At 35.3% G+C, this 21,699-nt stretch overlaps 1 protein-coding gene across 3 annotated transcripts; it reads right to left on the bottom strand.

Annotated features, from left to right (window-relative positions):
• Nucleotides 1-316: 316 nt before the first annotated feature.
• On the bottom strand, nt 317-20,440 carry LOC109108593 (endophilin-A2-like). Of its 3 annotated transcripts, XM_042718982.1 has the most exons (11): nt 20,214-20,440; nt 11,776-11,844; nt 10,805-10,877; nt 9,950-10,093; nt 9,535-9,668; nt 8,474-8,632; nt 6,581-6,684; nt 6,049-6,182; nt 4,396-4,440; nt 2,709-2,932; nt 317-1,520 (listed from the first exon to the last, which is right to left on the bottom strand). In XM_042718982.1, the coding sequence occupies exons 1-10, from the start codon at nt 20,256-20,258 to the stop codon at nt 2,739-2,741; spliced, it is 1,101 nt and encodes a 366-aa protein (XP_042574916.1). In that variant the 5' UTR covers nt 20,259-20,440; the 3' UTR covers nt 317-1,520; nt 2,709-2,738. The 3 variants fall into 3 exon arrangements, with proteins under 3 accessions (XP_042574916.1, XP_042574915.1, XP_042574917.1); XM_042718981.1 differs by lacking the exon at nt 317-1,520 and having other exon boundaries at nt 1,802-2,932; nt 20,214-20,439; XM_042718983.1 differs by lacking the exons at nt 317-1,520; nt 4,396-4,440 and having other exon boundaries at nt 1,802-2,932; nt 20,214-20,439.
• Between the last annotated feature and the right edge of the window lie 1,259 nt (nt 20,441-21,699).

The raw sequence follows: 21,699 nt of genomic DNA, 5'->3' as shown, positions 1-21,699 counted from the left end.
TTTGACAACGTTGTCATACACGCAAAACTTTGTACAACGTGGTTGTGTAAACATACCCTCAGTTTGTATATTTCTTAACTGCCAATGAAGCTTAACATGCCATCCAGCAAAACAAAACCCCAGGAGACCAGCTGAAACCAGCAACTTCTAGCATTTTCTTTAATAAGTGGAGCAAAAAAACGAGCACCTCACTGCTGAAAGTTTTCTATAATCACTCCACTCCGGATCCTGTCCATGCATTTTTTTTCACATTCACACTCGCTGGTGAGAGAAACCCGCACAAAGTGATCGCTGACCAACAGTAAACACAGACAGCTTAGTTTTCACCTTTATTTAAAATATACAATGTTCTCTTAACCCTGCACATTTTTATAATAAAACATAAATCACAAATGGATTAGGCAGGAAATACTGATTCAAGGAAGCATTCTTTCTGAAACACTTTCTGATTGTTATGATAATTGCCAATAAGAGGCACAGACAAGGTTTTCCATTTCATATAATACATTCTACCCATAATAAAATATTATTATTGTTAAGTGTAGTGTAAGGAACACCAGAAGGCAGGCAGGATGCTGAGAGTACAGTAATACAGTAGGAAGCAGCTTAGAGGAAACAGCGCAAGGTAAAATAGGGTTACCAGAGCAAGACCTGAACCTGAAGCCTTGAACCAACATCCCTCACCCGAAACACAATGACAAGCATTTATACTCTACTTTTCAAAAAGCTGGTCACACAGGTTCCTTTTGGGATTAAACAACTGAATTACATGAAATCTGACCTGCTCACTAATGCAAATGTAATCACGCAAGTAAAAGAGAAAAAATGTACATCAAAAGAGGAGATGGCAGGATCTCTAGCTGCTGAAATCTCATTCTTTCTGAATTGCTGTGGTATATCCTTATTGACCTATTAGTGACAATTCTGATGCACAACATTGGGCATTACGCTTTCTGACAGCTCTGATTTTCTACTTCTACTACAGTAACTCTGGACAAATTACAGCCTGATCCCAGTTTTCAAGATTTCCTTTTCAAGATGCATTGAAAAGACTAGTAAAATTCACAAATACAAAGGTATAAGAAGCATGTAAACATTTGTTTGGTACAGTTTATGAAACAAATTTCAATTGTCAGCACAATCTTTTGTTCTGAACATAGAATTATATTAGATATTATGAATGAGTCCCAATGAGATTCTCTGTACAGTAGGACTACAGCAGATGTACCTTTCCCTGAGAAACAGAAGCTGAACCAGAATCAGTGATAGAGGAACTTCTGATTTCCTTCTTTGAGGAAGTGAAACCGATTAAAGGCATAATAATCCAGAAGACAAACAACCTGGACTTAAAAAACAGAATCACAACAGTGGTTCACACACTTAATTTCCCTTTTCAAGAGCTCAACATCCACACTGAGCTCTAATATCTGTAAGATGAGCTTTTTAATTGTGTGAGTCCCACTATACTTCTCAGAAACACAGGTACAGTGCAGAAGTGGATTTATAAGGCTTCCCTTTTCCTGAAAAGAGAACGAGGGATGGTGTCATGTGAAAAAAGAAAAGTAAAAATGACTGTTGTTTACATAAACACAAACTGGTACTTCTGGTTCATCAAACAGCTGGATTTACCTCATTTACATACTCATTTAAAAACAGAATTGACAAGCAAAAAGTGATCATTTAAAGAAATAGTTTCATTAACTCATTCAAAACCATATGACTCTTCAATATGATGAAACTGGATGGGTTTGGAACAACATGAGGGTATGAAAATAAAACTTTTTTTTTTTTTTTTGAGTAAATGATCCCTGTTGATGCTCATGCAAAGTGTATTTATCTTCTGACCTCCCTTCACCTAATTATTAATGCACAGCATTAGTGCATTTAAAGAGATAGTTCACCCAAATTTGTCATTTACTCACCCTCCACTTGCCCAAAACCTGTACGAGTTTCTTTCTTCTGCTGAACACAAAAGAAGATATTGCGAAGAATGTTGGTAACCAAACATCTGATTGTAGCCATTGACTTCCATATTTTTTTTTCCATAATATGGAATTCAACAGCTAGCGTCAACTGTTTGGTAACCAACATTCTTCAAAATATCTTCTTCTGTGTTCAAAAGCTAAAAGAACTTCAGAGAATGAAACAATGTAAGGGTGAGTAAATGACAACAGAATTTTTTTGGGTCCCTTAAAGGGAAATGAAACAAACCCAACACAACTAAAGCTAATGGGAAAAGGTTAGTTAATCAGTCATGAGATTCAAATGAACAACTGCATTATGAAGTGAAATAAGTAATATTCAAACACTGAGCTTTGCGCCATTCAGAAAGAGTTGAGCTGTGATTGACAAACGCTATGCAGCATTTAACGGTTATACACAAATGCGGCCACTAGAGGTCAGTGATTACCAACAGAAGACACTTCTTAGTAACATCATTATAGGAAACTGATAGCAAAATAAAATCCATTTGCTTCTAGAATGAACACTCCCAAAACGGATTTATCCTTGACATACTTCTCAATGATGTTTATTGTACTTTGGGGAATGCTAGTGTTTCCTAAGATGAACTAAAACGCTGGACCTGAAACCCTAAGTAACAAATAATAACCCCGACACTTACTGTATATTATCCAACATCTCTCTCAGGAAGTTAAAGTGCTAAGTGAAATACAAGTCACAGATCTTCCCTTTCCCCCTGTCTGTACCTGCCATTGCACTTCCTGTTTTGTGTGGGATCAGTGCCGCAGCGGCACCATCACCTCTACGTAGTTACAGGGGAACAATCCGGTCTGGCCATGCACGGTTCCCTCGAACCAGTTCTCGTCTATCTGATTGGTCAGCTTGATGATGTCGCCCTCGCAGAAGCCAAGCTCTCCGTCATTCTCCGGTTCAAAGTCATACAGAGCCTTGCAGCAGGGCTGATCTGTCGCTATGGAGACCGAAGAAAGAATGAGAACAGAGAGGATAAAAGGTGAAGATGCACAAAGAGAGAGAGAGAAAAAAATATCTATTAGAAGAGAGATTATTTAAGTACACGAGGAACATCAAATGAAAAAGGGTTTTATTTAATGGCTACTTTGAACAAAAAAAAAAAAAAGGATCTGAAATTGATTTAAAAAAATGAATGTATGCAATTTTTATTTTAATAAAGTATTAGCAGACCTTTGTTACATAACCATGTTACATAACTAAATTTAGTAAACACTGTAATTGTTATTTTATTCTAGCAATAAACATTAAGTAATTTTAACAACTTAATACAATAAAGAAATCCTAAAAACACTATTTTTGTGTTAATAAAAAATAACTAAAATCAAAAAAAAAAAGAAATAATACATAACAAAAATAATAAATTTAATAAAAAATATAAATAAAGATAGATTGTATTAATAAAAGAAAAATAATTTGATAGATCTGTATTAAACATAGCAAGAAAGTGAACTTACCATATAAATATAAATGAAATAATAATAACAATAATAATTTCAAAAAATTCAAAAGTTAAAGTAAAATATTTATAAATTTATAAATAATATATCTTCTATATAGCTTCTTTCCATACTGTATTAATTTAATGTTAAACAGTAGTTTATCTAACATATCTGATACATCTCTTTGCAAACAACCTGGGATTGGTGCCTTTATTGAAGAAAAAAAAGAGAGACAGCCATTTGTACTCAATTTGTGGAAAGTGCTAATGAAATTAAATTGACCAAACACATACATGCACTACAGCTTTCATGCAAAAGACATCAACCAAAGTAGGATTTACCAAAGAAAATTGACAGTTCGGCCACCTCCAAACACGCAGGGCCCAAAACCATCTATATTAGCTTTCAAGCAATCCAAACCTACCACATGCTAGACAACACTCACGTCAAATCAAACCACATTAATGCTAGAATTAACGTATAGGAATCACTGCAAATCATAACGTATATGCTGCCTATGTAGTGTGTTCCAAATAAGTCACTTAGAAAGTTGCATTTAGGTTAGGATGCTGTCTTAGAAGGTACTCTATGCAGACAGCAGACAGCGAGGCAGATCATTGGGTTTAAAAACAGCTTGTTTGTGTATGTGTGAGATGAGATGCTCTTAAACTGTTCATGCAGGGTTTAATAAATAACTCATTTTTGAGCTAAACGAGCTCCCAGTGGATAACTCAACACGTGGCAGATCGTGCACGTTTGATTCATCTTATGTAGGGAATCTTAACGTGTCACACTCACAGAGCATCTCATACACATGAGTGGTCTGTCTGTGCTCATCACGGGTTTGTTATATGTGTGAGTGCATTTAGCATTTTCAGTAAGATTTGAAGCTGGAAATAATCAGGCATAGAATAAAAGCCCTTCACCATGCCTTCAACCTTTCTGTTTGTGTGTGACTCACAATTGCGCTTTTGCCGTGAAGATGTCCTGTTAAAGGAGGGGGCCGCTGACGTAAAGGGAAAAACAATAGTCAGTCTTTGCGTGGCTCCACACAGTCTTTCACAGTAAAAACCAGCTGGAACAGCCTTCAAAAACACATCCATCCACACAAACATGCATGACAAGCTCATCTTCTAAGCGTACTGCTTCAGCAGGATGTATAATGTGAATTTTTTTCCATGCACATTTAGGAAAATGTTCTGTACACAACAGAGCACACTGCAACAGATATTATATCCCACAATGCAATGCACCAATGTTGTTATTGTTGACTGGAGAAAATAAAACAAATTAGAGCACATTAGACATGACCTTATTGTGCCTTGGAAGGCTGCTTGAAACCTCAGACAGTCCGTTTCCTTTTTGCACAAAATCAAATCTCTGTTTAGTAAGTCTCTGACTGTCTGGGCAGCCAGACTGGCATAGGTTTTGGAAAGCCAATGTTTTAAAATACTATTATACAGTATTCACCCTGTACAACATGCAGTGTTCCATTCGGAACATGTTTGTTAATCAATTGCGTTGTCTTGTCTCCATGGAAACTAGAGACTGTATGAGAATAAACTCAGTCTGTGGAAATCTGCGAAGCTTCTCATTACATATATGACCTATTGACTGATTTCCATCAACACTTGCTCCTGATTAAAATGAAAAAGCTGTAATGTGTGAGTCAAAGCATCATTCAGGAATGCGTGATTAACCTTTTCTTAAGGTAGGTCTGTCTTTTGTATACGTGCTTTCTTTGTTTCATATCTACCATAACCATTCAGATTGTGATTACCTGATGAAATCACATTAAAATCACAACTAGGCCACTTAAAAAAAATGTTTAATTTACAGTCAAGTCTGCATGCGTTTAAACGCATCTCTGCTATTGATTCATTTTTATTATTAAAGGAATATTTCACTCAAAAATTAAGATATATATGAGTTTGTTTCTTCATTTTAACAGATTTGGAGAAATTTACATTACCTCACTTGCTCACCAATGGATCCTCTGCAGTGAATGGGTGCCGTCAGAATGAGAGTCTACAATATCACAATAATCCACAAGTGATCCACACCGCTCCAGTCCATCAATTAACTACTTGTAAAGTGAAAATCTGCATGTTTATAAGAAACAAATCCATCAAGGTATTTTAACATTATATGTTTGCTTCTGGCCATAATATGAGTCCATAATTGATAAAAACGCTTTTCCTATGCTGAAAAAGTCCCCCTGTCGTGCTCTCACATCAAAATCTACCGATATATTTGTTTAGAACTGTTTTCTATTATAAACAGTGCTTAAAACAACTCGTATTTCTCTCATGGTTCAGACTAGACAACCTTTTTTAACTAAGGAAGCATTATTATGGGTTATAGACTTCAGCTTGAAGCAACAATTTTAAGGTCAAAATGTCTTGATGGATTTGTTTCTTACAAATATGCAGCATTTCACTTCACAAGATGGATTGGAGTGGTGCGATTACTTGTGGATTATTGTGATGTTTTTATCAGCTGTTTGGACTCTCATTCTGATGGCACCCATTCACTGCAGAGGATCCATTGGTGAGCAAGAAATGTAATTCTAAATTTTCTGTTGTGATGAGGAAACAAAATAAGGAGAGCTCACCTGCGGATGGATACGAGGCTGGCGCAGCTGACGGACTCCAGCCTCCGTTAGAGTCTTCCGGCTCTGAGCAATCAAAACTAGGTCTGGACACAGGCATCCGTTTCTGGCGCGGCTGAGATTGGGCCTTGTTTACTCTGCAGAGCACATACACAAACATCAACACAAATGCATGCAAACACAAACACAATCAGGTTAGTCATCTATCAGGAGAAAGAGGCTGAAAAAAATTCACCAAAAAAAAAAAAAAAAAAAAAAAAAAAAAAACTTTATTATATACAGAGCACCTGAAGAATGTGCAGAAGCCATATGGACTTCTGCAAAATTGTTGTTACGATGTTTTTGAATTCTATTTGTAGCTTCAAAGCTTTAGTACCCATTCATTGTAACCGCACAGAAAAAAATGCCCATGAACATGAATCAAAATTTCTCCTTGTGCGTTCCAGAGAAGAATGCCAAACAGGTTTGGAATGATGTGACAAATATTTATTTTTTTGATGACAACAGAAAGATGCAATAGATTTTCATCTCTAACCTTTCTCTCATTCTCTGTGCCAGCTCCTCCAGGATTTCCATTGACTGTCTGTGAAACTGCAGCTGAGATTCGACCAAAGCTGCGAGCTGACTCACCTGCTCCACCTACAACACACAGCCACACACATACACAGAACTTGAAATTCTTAATGCCTTAGAATTTGCATCTCTATTTCAGGAAACATATCTCAGTACTTTTTTTTTTCTTTTGTTTATTTCATAAACCTTCTCAGTAAGTATACCTTGTAAACAGTTTTTTTTTTCTTGGGACCTGCTATAGGTTTATTAAAGTATAACCTAAAACAGTATGAAACTAAAAAATAGTTTCACATTCGCTTATTGGTTTAAATAAACCTTAACTGAAAATAAAATAAAATAATAATTGTTAAAAAAATATAAAAACACATAAACAAAAAAACAATATATTATTAAAATTATAAAAAAATACAAAAATACACAAACATACAAAATAATATTTTTTTTGTTAACATTCAGCAAAAATACCAAATATCAACATTTTAATTATAAGTTAAAACTATAACTTATAATATATGAATATATAATACATATATATATATATATTGTTAACATATATATATATATATTATATATATATACATATATACATATATATACATACATTATATATATATATATATATACACACACACATATATATTAAAAATAACAAAAATCCACAGCAAAATTACCAAAACTTTAAAATGATAATAGAAAAATAAAAACTGATTCAAAACAATAACAAAAGCTACAATAGTATCTCAATGATATTTAAACAGGACTGCTTTAACAACCCAATGTTAAAACTAACATTGCATCAAATTAAAATTAAAGGCTCAACCTTTTGACGAGTCATACTGAAGAGTTTAAAAGTACAGTTATATGCAAAAATGCCAATATATGAAAATATGCTCCTGAAAACAGCTGGAAGGAGCTTTATATCCAAATCAAATCATAGAGTTTTATAAAAATTAACTGACAATGAACATTCTTATGCTGACCCAAAAGAATCATACTTCAGTTTAATGTCATACATCATGTGCATTGTTTTTAAGATGCAATATGCAAAATGTAGTAAATATTTATGAAAATCCATGGCACAGTCCATACCATGTTACTTTGATATATAATGAATTAAACGACTACTGCTGTCTTGTACCATGGTATTTGCAAGGTACATGCATAGCAAATTGAGGAACTTTTTGTTAGCATGCATTAATGACCTTGTTCAATTACAGACCTGCATTTAAGACCAATGTAGCAAATAATCAGAAACATCCCGAAGTTTTCACAGTCTCTGGCCTGCGGTTCAGTGTCGATAAATGTGTTGGCTCAGCAGACTGTCTGGAAAATATCCAGCACCCACTGATGTGGATCACTGTAGCAACAGTACAATTACATGACTCTCCCTGGTCCTGAACCATAAAAACCTTTCCAACAGGGGGCCATTTGATTTTAATTTTAGTGCTGTTCTCTCAGGCAAGCATCACTGTATCTATTGCTCATTACTTTAAGCAACCTGAAAGAATCTAAGCAACCAAAAAAATCAGACAGTATAATTTATTGTATTTTGTAATTGTAATTTTATTTTTGATCGTTTTGATATTTTCAAGTTTTGTAACGTTTTCCAATGACAAAGTTTGAAATTGTAGTTAAATGGCAACACCTCAACATTTTCATTGCGGTTTTGGCAGGTTTTTTTTTACAAAAGCAATTTCTGATTCTGGCAAAATCTGATTACCATTAAAAACAGCCAAAAATAAACCACATCCTAAGTGTCAAGAACAAGACCAAAGCTCAAGATCCATACATCAGAACCTTTCAGCGTCTTAAAAAGGAAGTGCTCAGAGACTCGAATCGGCTGTAGCGAACTTACGTCAGTATCCAGAAGGTTCTGCATGCTGGTTTCAGCTACTTCTTTGGACTCCTCAAACTTCACTGCTGCTATCTTGAGCTCCTCATCCGGAATCTTCCCCTGACGCTTCTTCTTGTAGTCGTAATCCAGTCGACGGCCCTCCAGTTTCTTCAGATGATGCTGAGGAACAGCATATTCTCATTACTAAAAGTGAAAGTGACGTGACATACAGTCACACACACACACACAGTGAACACACACACCCGGAGAAGTGGGCAGCCATTTATGCTGCGGTGCCCGGGGAGCAGTTGAGGGTTCGGTGCCTTACTCAAGAACACCTCAGTCGTGGTATTGCCGGCCTGAGACTCAAACCCACAACCTTAGGGTTAGGAGTCAAACTCTTTAACCATTAGGCCACGACTTCCTCATAAGAACAGCCCATAATTACAATATGAAACAAAGAACATAGATTCAGCCCATGACTAATACATATTTAAAGAGGACATTGGATGCAACTCAAATCACTTTTACATGGTGTTTGCATATAAATGTGTTTTAGCAGTGTGAGGACACAACCACCCTACAATGACAAAAACCCATTCAATCCTTTTTATTTAATCCCCAAAAAACGTAAACATTCTCAATTATCAAGCCATTTTTATTTTTCGAACTGTATGACGTCATACTGCTCAGGCTCTGCCCACGAGTGCTGACAGACTGTCCCGTATTAGCATATTTCCGCCCCTCAGAAAGTTGTATGCTGTATGCTGAGGATGCAGTGGATTCGTTTTGATAGTAACACACCACCGAATAAACAAAAAAACAGAAGTGAGGGGTGGGGTGAGCAGTAGCTCATTATCATTTAAAGAGACATGCACCGAAACGGCTCGCTGTGAACAGGGCTGTTTTTGACGAGGTAAAAAGTGTGTTGCTTTTCACAACCACTGAGGAATTTTAACCAAAATATGTTGTCGATATTTCCTGAAGACGCTAACAATTCATACCAATTTGTGGAAAATGGGCATCTGATGTTCCCTTTAAATGAATAAACTTTTAGAGTTAAATTGATTGCAGTTTTGCACCTGTATGTCTTTCAGGTCCTTGTCGATTATAGTTTGGAAAGGGTCAATGAAGTTCTGTTTGACGTCAATGTCTAGAGAGTCTTTCACTTCTGCCAGTCTCTTCATGGCCTCTCCCATCTCACCTAAAGCGCCACCTACAGATTGGGTGGAGAACATGCACGGAAATCTTATGTAAAAAAACATTAAAAGATCTTAGAATAGTTGTATAAACAAAGAAAATACACTTATATCATAAAGATTAATTACAGTTTGACAGGTCTCTAAAAATGAGATGCTGAGAATCTGAATAGATTTTTTGTTTCCTGTTTTACTTTGTCCGGGTACATGTTCCTGCAAGAATGATTTTTATGCTTTGGGCAAATAATGAATAAAATTGTTTCCAATTACTTATTGTAAGAAAAAACACTCCTCTCACCAAAGTTGGTGTCCTCTCCCATGTCTCGGCTGTATTTGAGCATACACTCTCCAAGAAGGCCTTCTGCCTGCGGGTAACCTGGGCTGTTCACCTGTCCGCGCATTTTAGACATGGTGTTCAACATGGTCAGCCTCGCTCGTGATGCTGCAGTACAAAACAGACAGACAGATGAATGAAAAGATATATACACTACATAAAAGAATTCCTTATTCTTAATATTTTTGTCTTGTTTTCCAGAATAAATCTCTAAACATAATTAAATCAAGATACATTTACTTAAGAAACAAAATGACTAAAATATTAAGTCTAGATTTTTAAAGTCAACTACAGGAATAGTTCATGAAAAAAAATAAAAATAAATCATGCTATCCAAGATGAGTTTGAGAAATTTAGCATTACATCACTTGCCCAGCAATGGATCCTCTGCAATAAGATATTAATTGTCTTGAGTGGTGTGATTACTTGTGGATTATTGTTGTGTTTTTATCAGTTCAATTCAATTCAAGTTTATTTGTATAGCGCTTTTAACGACATAAATCATTGCAAAGCAACTTTACAGAAAATTAAGTTTCTACAATATTTAGTAGTAGCTTATCAGTGATGACTGTCATTTTATGTGCATATGGCAGAAATGTTCAGAAAAATCAATTAAAGACGTAAACAAACAGACGATGAACACTATTAACAGCAATTATGCAATCAAACTTATAGCAAAATTTGGTAGTTCTGTATGTTGTTTCAGTTTTATCAGCTGTTTGGACTCTTATTCTGACGGCACCCATTCACTGCAGAGGATCCATTGGTGAGCAAGTGATATAATGCAATTCTTTTTATTAATTTAGTCCATGTTTTCACCTGGGTTAGGCTGCAGGTATTCGGTAGTTTTGCAGAGCACATCTGATATGGCTTTGCTGGTGACGTCAGCTTTCTGTGAAGCACAAATGTCAGAGAACAGGTGTGTGTCTTTACATCACACTGTCAACAGGCGGCTCGTTAATCATTCATTTACAGTTCTCACAGACAGACCTGGAACAATCAGCACTGGGCACACCTACTAAAAATACAGCCAATCGGGAAGCTGACTGATACATAGTTAAAGTAATATCCTGGGTTCTTTAAAGTCAACAAACTGTGGCCTGCTGTGGTTTACCACAGAAAATAATGCAAATAATGGGTTTAAACCGGAAATGTGAAGCTTGCATTAATGTTAAAGCTCTTACTGGAATTATGCAGTAAAATGTCACTTATAATCTGTAAAGCTCTATGATTAGTTATTTTAATGTGGGGCTAATTCTATAGTCGGTGAACTTCCGGTTGTGCATAGCTAACGTACTTTGGGTGGAAGTGGTATTAGCCACTTTTTTAGTCCAATCTAATGTCAAGAACTACTAAAGCCAGTCTTATCAATATAATACTGCAATTAAGCAGTAAAAATTTAGATTTTTAACATTATATTTAAAAGACAAAATCACAAAACATTAAAAAAAAAACTTATTATAAAGCCTTTGTATTTGTTTTTCATTTGTTCATCATTTATTACCAACAATAATCTGAACATGAATGGGTAATTTTGTGACTGCTTTTCAGTTTGTGCTAAGCGGAAGTAGATAGTTAATTCATATCCTACACAATTATTTGCTAGTTCATTTTTTTTCACTATTAATTTGTTTGGGCCAGTCATTCACATCTTTGTGTTTGTGTAGAGGATGTTTCTGGTCAATTTTATGGTTAAATTTCTTTCAGTAAGTAGAAAAAAAGGAAGTTTAGATTGTATTAAGGAGAACTTGAACATTGACATTGCAAAATGAATGTTAAAAATGTGTTACCCTCTCAAGGTCTTTGAAGTCCTCATCCAGTTTGGTTCCTTCTGCACCTCCCACCTTCTCACTCATCAACTGAAACACACATCGGTACTTCTATCAGTACAAGGGCTCATTTCAATAAGCATAATGTCGTTTTTGTTGTTTTAACAGAACTAATGGTATTTTCTATCCCCCAATTCTTACAGAAAACATTTTGCAACTTCCTTTTAGAATTGAAAACCAATAAGAGCGGTCATCCTTCAAGAAACACGCATGTGCAACAAGACTTATTAAAAACATATTTTTGACACAGTGAGTTTGCATGATAAAGTACTAAAATACAAGAAATGTTCATTGGTTTGCAAATGTAAAGTCAAGGAGACTTATGTTGAAGCCTCAGGCTTTTCATCTAATTACCTGCTGCACTTTCAGTTCATTTTAAAGAGCGATCGGGAAAAACAATAGAGTTCGGCATGTAAAGAGCTTAAAATCTGTTTTAATTTGTTGACTTTAGTGAGTGTGTTCACATAAGAATCTTTCTATGTGCAGTAAAATGCTACTTCTGTCAGGAACACTTCTGTCAAACAGTGACAATTTAACAATTGTCAATAATTGAAAATTAGCATACAGTTTGGATTGGTGGTTGGTGTGGTTCTGTTCTGGGCAAGAACTCCCTGTGCATCCATGCAGCCTAGCATATATGAGAGCAAGAACAGCAGCAATAACCTCATAGGGGTAAACAGAATAGAGCCAACATAAATACACTGCAGATATCATTAATGTTTAATAATTTAATGTCCACATTTTAGAAATTATTCTGATTCAAAGAATCATCAGAATGTCAAATCCTGACTGGATGAGAGGAGGAGCTGGGGATAGAGAAGGGTCAGGCAGATGTTGATCAGCTGAGAGTCAGCTGATGCAAGCTTGACTGATGTGACCTGCTAGAACTAATGCTATGCTTGATTTTGTCACTCTAAAAAAAAAAAAAAAAAAAACTACTACTAAAAAAAACACATTCTCCTGTTAATATACTGAATTTGACAATTTTTTATATTTTCTGTTTTCACTTTAATTTTAGTTACTTTTGTTGTGTTATTAATTGTATTAGGTTTTTTTAAAGTCTGTATTGTATTTTTAAGCAGTTTTAGTTTATTTACAGTTATTTTGTTACTTCAAAAAAATTAACTAAACTTGGTAACTAGGAGAAAAAAAGTGTGTGTATATATATATATATATATATCTGTGTTTTTTTTTCCTCCAGTTAATGTTATTTATATATTTTATTTTATATTTAATTGTTTTAGTTTTATTGAATAACCCTGATACATTGTGCTTTGGTGCTCATGTGGGTGTTGCAGATTTGTGTCTGTGCAACATTTCCCAAGTTTTTCCCCTTCTCTACCTATTATTTTATACACTCTTCACTATATTTTTTATTTGTTAATAAATAAATGAAAACTTATAAAAGAATCTTCATGAAAATTAAGACCTCAGAAACTGCTTTACATAAAAAATATTAATGGCACTTTCTTATGTTAAACTCACCACCATGTTACTAGGGTGTTGTAGGTGGTTGGCAAGGTGATTTTAACCCATTTCTTAGTGGTTGCTTCTTAGGCCACATCAAAATAATTCTATTGACCACCAGGTGTAAACAAAGTCCAATCACTTAGAGACCTAAAAGCACAATTCTTGTCAGCCCTAGCAATTACTACTCACAACACTTGTGTGTAGATGAGAAAAAAAAGAAATAAGAACAGCAAAGGAAAGAAATTCAGTCAGGAATGGACTCTAAAGGCCCCTTGAGAGTTCACCATCGGAGCTCTTCCTGTTGTTCGTCAATGATACTTCCTGTATGGGAGGCACAAATGCTTACACCCAGTTTCACACAAAAGCACTCCTTTATGAGCTGAACTCTCTTCAAACACAAACACAGACAGCATGTATGGGGTATTGTATTCCAGTAAACAGGAAGCCTTGTGTGTATCAAGATGATCCCAAAGGAAAATATTCAAACAAACCACACAGCACAGCCTGGGCGGCACGATCCATCGCTCATCATCATTGTAAATTATTGTTACAGTTTAGTGTTTTTGTTAACTTTTAAAGTATCGGGATGCTTTTATGTTTTCCATGTCATTTTTTTAACAGACCTGTTCATGCATAAGCTGCAAAAACAACAAAGTTGTGTTTGTGAGATAATTTTAGCAGACAACATTGGAAGCAAGATTACAGGACTAAAAGCTGAGAGACAGTTAGTGTGAAAGTTTCACAGTAAAACGTTCAAACTTCCGACTGCCACTCTACAGATTTTCACAGCTCTCTGACTTTCACACACACCCAATCTTCAGAGAGGAACACGTGTACATGTGTGTTTGACTGACAGCACTTCATACAGTGGCTCTATTGTATGGCCCAGAGTCGCTAGCAGCCTAATATGATTCAGATGGGGGTGTGGACACAGATACTGATCATACAGATCACGTTTCTATAATATGCAAAATGAAATACAGTTACAGAAAGCAGTCCATATCATTTTATGGCTCTCATCTTAAAATTGCATCCAAAGTAATCAGAACGGAGATGTTTTTTGTCATACACATTATCAATATACACATTATCATTTTTTGACCAATCCTGATTAATTACAATAATTCTGGTAATAATGGCTGGTAACTGATATTATAACAATATATATGTAGGATTACAAACATACTACAATTTTCTGTATTCTGTAGAATTTGTTTAATATTTGTTTATATCTGATTTTACTGATTTTCAGAGCTTTATTGTGGACTTTGTTTTGTTTGAAATTTAAAACAACAAAAAATAACTAAAAGAAAATTGTACCAATATTTGAGCCACAAACTTTTTCAGTATGCTGAACGATTCGATAAGAAAGGCAGAGTCATATACCTTTCAATTTGCATAATTATCTCTGTCCTACAGCAAATCTGACAACTTTCTGACGTACAGGAACAAAGGCATCACTTTTACACAATAGGTAATACACAATAGAAGAGCCTGGAAACACAGTTCAGGTCAAAGATATTGTGATATAAGTTAACAATGCAAGAGATATTGGGTACAGTATACACTTCTCAAAAAAAAAAAAAAAAAAAGAAAACCTGCTTGACAGCCCATAAGTGTAATTGCCACCTAAAACCAAAAAACAGGAAATACCCTGAAAGCAAACTGTATATTTGTTAGGCATGTATGCAATGAACAGGAATCCAGTCTGATGACTAAACAAACACTGAATTCTTTACACACCTGTAAATCTTTTTGATTGTTAAAGGGATACTCAATCCCAAAATGAAAATTTTGTCATTATTCACTTACCCCCATGTCGTTCCAAATCTGTAAAAGCTTTGTTCGTCTTCGGCATACAATTTAAGATATTTTGGAAAAAAAAGCTAGGCTTGAGACTGTCCCATAGACTGCCAAATAGACAGTGTCAAGGTCCAGGACAGTATGGAAAACATGGTCAAAATAGTCCATCTGCCATCAGTGATTCAACCGTAACGTTATGAAGCAACGAGAATACTTTTTGTACACGAAGAAAACAAAAATAACGACTTTATTCAACAATTCCTCTCCTCTGTGTCTCTCAAAATCAGCGTAGCGCCTGAGCAGTATGCAGATGGTGTACGCTCTTCTGTATCAGCCGCGCCACAAGGATACGTTTTTTTATGTTTGTATTGTATTTACGCTAGAGCTGAAACACAACTAATCGATTTAATCGAGTTAAAATCGATTATTAAAATAGTTGTCAACTAATTTAGTAATCGATTCGTTGCTAAATAATTTTTATTTGCCGTAAGCGGCTCATTTCGTGCATATTTAAATCTGCGGTGACCAAAGTGTGGGCAGTAATGAGCCACCGGAGTTTTAGTCAGCCAGTACAGCAGAGAGAAGTAGCGAATAGCCAATAGCTGGCCTCGTTTTATGTCACGTGCTTCCCGCACATCAGCATTCAGCGTGATGGATGAGGCAGGCGGCAGTGGAGTAAGCTCGAGAAAGACAAAGAAAAAAGCGGAAGATAAAACTAATCGGACAAAGTCATCCAAAGTGTGGGAGCACTTTACTTTGAGCCTTCAAAAAAAGAAGAGTAACCTGTAAACTGCGGCTGTTTTCTGCGGCAGGAAACATATATCTCTAAAAAAGAGAGCAAGCCTAACTGTTAAGCCCTGAACATTTGGACATGTGACCTTTTTTGCACTGCAATGCAAAGTTATTCTCAAATAATGAGTGAATAGTGTTCTGCCTCATTTCCCACAGGTAGTCGAATTCCTGTCAGTTCAGGCATAAAGCTGTTTTGTTATAAGGACCACTACATATTTAAATCCGATGAAAATCACAGTGTGCAAAGACTTTTATTTGTGCAGATTCTGCAGTACAATGTTGTGTTTGCAAATGTTTAGTCGTAAAAGCTGATAACATTGCTTTTTAGCAATTAACATTTAAAGCTTTGTCGTTTACCAGTTCATACAGTCTTGCAGCCTAATTATGACTGACTGAGAGAGGTTAATGTTTAAATGTATTTGAAATGCACTTTTTTCTAAGTATTCACTGCTCTTTTTCACACAGCAGGTTTTTTTGTGTGTCCAATTTTTTTCTGGACAACCTTCTGATGAATTTTACTTTAAATTTTACTTTAAAATGTGAGTTCCATTCAGGTTTCATGCCATTTGGCACTTTATTGGAAGGAGTTGTTTACAATTTCACAGCATAAGCTATAAAGCTGTTTCCAGGTATAAGCTGTGGTGTTTACAGGAAAAAAAATAAAAAATACAATTTACTGCAATTTAATTCTGTTTTATTCTTATTCTTCGTGATAATATGTTCTGAAAGATTCCTTAATATAGCTTTGTTCGGGATGTTAAACTACTTTAGGAGCCCTAAGGACTGCCATGGTGAAAACATTATTTGAAATCTCCTTGTGAAATAGAGTATGTATGGGTCAGTGTTTTGATTGCAGAAGAGTTCGACAAGGATAACTAACACATAATAAAACACAACTCCAGGTATCTTTTTGATGAGGATATGACAATGCAAAATGGTTAAAATCTCTAAAAAGTCTATGTTTATGATGATAAAGACCCTTTGTTAATAATTTACTTGGGGAAAAAAAATGGGCAAAACTAAAATATAAGTACATAAACCGATTCATCGATTAATCGTAAAAATAATCGACCGATTAATCGATTATCAAATAAGTGCATCGCCTGGGGAGCAGTTGGGCTTTGGTTTGAAAGCAAATAGTGCATCGCCTGGGGAGCAGTTGGGGGTTCGGTCCCTTGCTCAAGGGCACCTCAGTCGTGGTAATACCCGAACCAAAAACCAAACCACAACCATACAAATACTATAACCACTTTTTAACCACTAGGCCACGACTTTCCCCCACATATGAAGTTGGCCTTTTTCAAGGCTAGCAGATGAAATCAAAGCAGGGATCTCTATTGCACAGATAATGTGATAACTAGACTGCTTCTAAAAAAACAGTTAGAAAGTGGGACAAATAGCAATGCTGGTATCTGTAACAGGAGCGGCAAACACAAAGGACTGCACAGTTTGTAAATGTCTGTTGATGACGTCTTTGGCTGCTGCCTTGCATTGTGCTGTTATATATTTAAAGTAATATTTCACACAAAAATGGAAATGTTCTCACCCTCAGGACATCTTAATAGTAGATGAGTTTGTTTCTTCCTCAGTGAATGGATGCCGTCAGAATAAGAGTCAAAAGATCACAATAATCCACAAGTAACCCACACCACTCCAGTCCATCACTTAACATCTTGTGAAGTGAAAAGCTGTGTGCTTTTAAGTAACAAATCCATCATTAAGAGGTTTTAACTTTAGACTGTTGCTTCTGGCCAAAACAGAGACTAAAATCCATAATAATGCTTCCTCAAGTGTTGTCCTCTCACATCAAAATCCACTCACATATTTATTTAGAACTGTTTTGGGTGGTTTTCACTTGTAAATGGTGCTTGACTGTGATATTTCTTATAAATATGCAGCTTTTCACTTCACAAGATTGACTGGAGTCATGTGAAAAATTATCATGTTTTTATCAGCTGTTTGGACTCTCATTCTGACGGCACCCATTCACTGCTGAGGATTCCTTAGTGAGCAAGTGATGGAATGCTAAATTTCTCCAAATCTGTTCTAAATAAAAAAACTAACTAATCTACATTGGCCTGAGGGCGAGTACATTTTCAACAAATTTACATTTTTGGGTAGAACCATCTATATACTTTATAACTGTGAGAATATTTCAGTAGAATCTGTATGCATGTTTTTGTCTCTCAAGAATTCAGCTTACCACAAATAACTCCTGTTTTACATGCTTTAAGTAAATAGACAACATAATCCTATTTAACCTAAAATGGTGACATGAGATCAAGATGAAACATGCTCTCTGTAAAGACAGGCACAAGCCAAAAAATCAAAAATGACTTAGTCTTTAGTAACTATGAACACCAGGAAGTTCTGCATTTTGACTCTGCAGGCTTTTTTTTTTGTATTTTTTTTTAAATGAAGCTCATGGACTGTAAGACCTCCCAACTGACATCAAGATGCTTGGCCTGATTCTTCTGCAACATGTCAGTGCACGTCAGACTTGTTTTGCTTAAGCAGGTAAAGGAATGTTAGACTGGCTGATGCCAAAAACTTCAGTTGAATGTCTGAAATTGCATGTGCAAAAGTCATTCTGTGCTGTGTTTGATAAACAGGTCTCTTTCTGATTCAGTGCATGACTATGTTGGAGTAGAAGTCATGGATTATTAAAAAACATACCATCTAAGAATCTCATTCAAAATCACTTTCTTTATCTGCCTGGCGTGAGATTAAACCACTACACATGACTCACAAGTATCTGAAAATGGGTTGTTTATCAGCCACACAATGAAATACAGCAGCATTATTCACACTAAATAGAAAATAACTCAACTTTCTACTCATTACATATTGATTGTTCATGTTTAATAACATAAAATGGTAAAAATAATATTAAGATTGTAAAATTAAGTATTTTTAAGTATGAATATTAAGTAAATCATTGTATTACAGTATTTTGTAACAAAAACAAACAAAAATATGTAATGTAAAATGCACATGATGGAAATGAGAATGTGATTTTTGCATAACAGTAAAGAGAATTTGAGAGGGAAATATGCACAATCATTATGACAACAAAATCACATTGCAAAACAATGCCCTGAAAATAGGCTTGACTTAGTTTATGCAAAATAACAATTCTTATATTTTACCTCATGACTGTGACCGGGACATGTTTTGGTACAGTATAGAGGATGAATACATTTTCTCCACACATTACAAATAATCACCATGCATCACCTACTGAATAAAGTGAGTATTCTGCCAATAAAATGCATGTGCTTCCTGCTCAAAACCCACAGTATATAAGTTTAAATTTCATCTGAACTGTTAACCGCGTGTTGGTCAGTGTGGTGTAAGCAATGTTTAAGTCATGATTCTGCATTAAAGCAACCTTTGATAGTGTCATATGTGCAGCTGGCTATAAAAATCTTTACAGGAAATATTCATAGATCTAACTTTATAGACTTAACTTCATTTGGAAATAAATAAGCTTGGTTTACTCAAAGTGCATGTATTGATGTTCTAATGCAGTATATGGCCGGAAAAACAAACTACTGGGTGACACATCCGTGGTTTTTTTGCTGCAAAACAAACCTTTCACTCTTAAATACTAGATATAAATCTTAGACAGAAAAAATATTAAATGTGAGCCTGGACCACAAAACCAGTATATTTGCAGCGATAGCCAAAAATGCATTGTATGGGTCAAACTGATAGATTTTCCTTTTATGCCAAAAATCTTTAGGATATTAAGTAAAGATCATGTTCCATGAAGATATTTTGTAAACTTCCTTCTGTAAATATATCAAAACTTCAGTTTTTATTAGTAATACGTATTAAGGACTTTATTTGGACAACTTTAAAGGCGAATTTCTCAATATTTATATTTTTTTGCACCCTCAGATTATAGATATTCAAATAGTTGTATATCAGACAAATATTGTTCTATCCTAACAAACTATACATCAGTGGAAAGCTTATTTATTCAGCTTTCAGATGATGTATAAAACTCAATTTCGAAAAATGTACACTTAAGACCGGTTTTGTGGTCCAGGGTCACAAATATAAAAAAATGTAGAGATGAATGTGTCACAAAATTGAACGAGATGCCTGCTTAAACGCGTTAAAAACGCACGTGTGATGGCCTAATATGCTGTCTAGGTAGTGCACTCACTCCACAGCCATGTTAACTTTTACTTTACCGGAGCAGATGAAATAAATCAAAACATTTGGAACTGACAAAATAAATGTTTCTTTGTAACTTACGGTACGTTATTTGTTTATTGTTGTATCTAAGTTTACGTTCGCGTACCAGCTGACGTGGACACACTCACCTGACTCGCTTTATAAAACTGTTTCTTTAGTCCGGCAACAGACATCTTTGCGTCGGATCCTTTCGCTTTAACAACTTAAGATTTAGTTGAATTCACCCAATATTTAAAAACAAAACTCTAGGCTTCTAGAGAACTGTGAAACAAAACTCTCGCAATCTCTTCTTCCTGATCGGTCAGAGAGAGTTTGATCCTGCATCTACACTGCGACGCGACGCAACTAGAACGCTCCCATACACGCGTCGCGCATAATAAGAGAGTTCTGATTGGTTGACTGGTTGCCAACGTCAGGATTTCATCGCTCACATTGTAGCATGTTTCAAAAGCATACTAATCATGTGACGTTGTTTTAAGTTATTTTTGTAATGTATTTATATTACGTAATTTATATTGTTAATGGTATTTTGTTATGTATCTCTGGCAATAGAAGAAATAATAATGAGGCGTAACTATCTGATCTGATTGGCAGATTGAGTGCGTCGCGATGCTTGCAGATACAAACTCTCCAGCTTCCGGGTTAAGATTTATCAACATGTGTGTTTAACAGTTTGTTACTACGTTTGCACTCAAAACAGCAGTCAGACAGCATTAATTCACTGAAATGCATTAATTTTTTTAAAGCATATATTAAAAAGACCCCATAACAAAAGCACCTATCCCCACCTACATTATAGATCATTTTTAATAAGACAGAGTGCCATTTAAGTATATTATGAGATTCAACTGAACTGAAATCAGGCTGAAATAAAATTCAGTTAAGTAGACAAATCACAGGCGACAACATTTATTTTTCAAGAATAAAATCCATCTTTAGTTTTTATTTCTTTTATTTCATTTTCTTTCATTTAGTCATATTCTGTGTATTATAACTCAGGCTAAAAGAACCTGTAATAGTACATTAGCAGAAAGAGGAAAGGTCTTTGACACTTTGTGATTGACATTCACAAAATATATATATATATTTAAATATAGCTACAGGACACAGTGATCAAGAATACGGGTCTCCTATTCGGTGCAAAGTGTGTATGTGTGCGTAATGTGTGTGTGTGTGTGTGTAGTCGGCAGAGGATACTGGTGAGACAGAGACCAGCCATCTCCCTGAGAATAAATCTTTTTTTGTGTGAAACACACAGAGCAGAAACATTTCTTCTACAAAAAACGAAATAAACATGAAACCACAGAAACTGCTTTCCAGGGTGACTGAATGCGATAAACACAATTTCATCTTTGCAGGAAGGCATGCATCAAAGGCCTAGAGGTGGGGATTGTCAAAACAACACATTTAAAAATACATTACACAGACAGAATTCCCATACTTCTCATTCTTAAACAAGGGCAGGCTACACTCCTTGATGTGAGATGCTGTAATGTTGGGCACACAAAAGAAGACAGGTTTCCTCTTGTTCATTAAAAATCGAGATACTACACCACACTTGATCTCTCATACAGAATACAAGCTCATTCATTCATATGAATCGCGTTAACCGGT

This window comes from Cyprinus carpio, chromosome B2 (assembly GCF_018340385.1).
Source record: "Cyprinus carpio isolate SPL01 chromosome B2, ASM1834038v1, whole genome shotgun sequence".
In the NCBI taxonomy this organism is placed as follows: domain Eukaryota; kingdom Metazoa; phylum Chordata; class Actinopteri; order Cypriniformes; family Cyprinidae; genus Cyprinus; species Cyprinus carpio.
The sequence above is the reverse complement of the archived record's forward strand: the minus strand, read 5'-3'. Positions and strand labels throughout refer to the sequence as shown.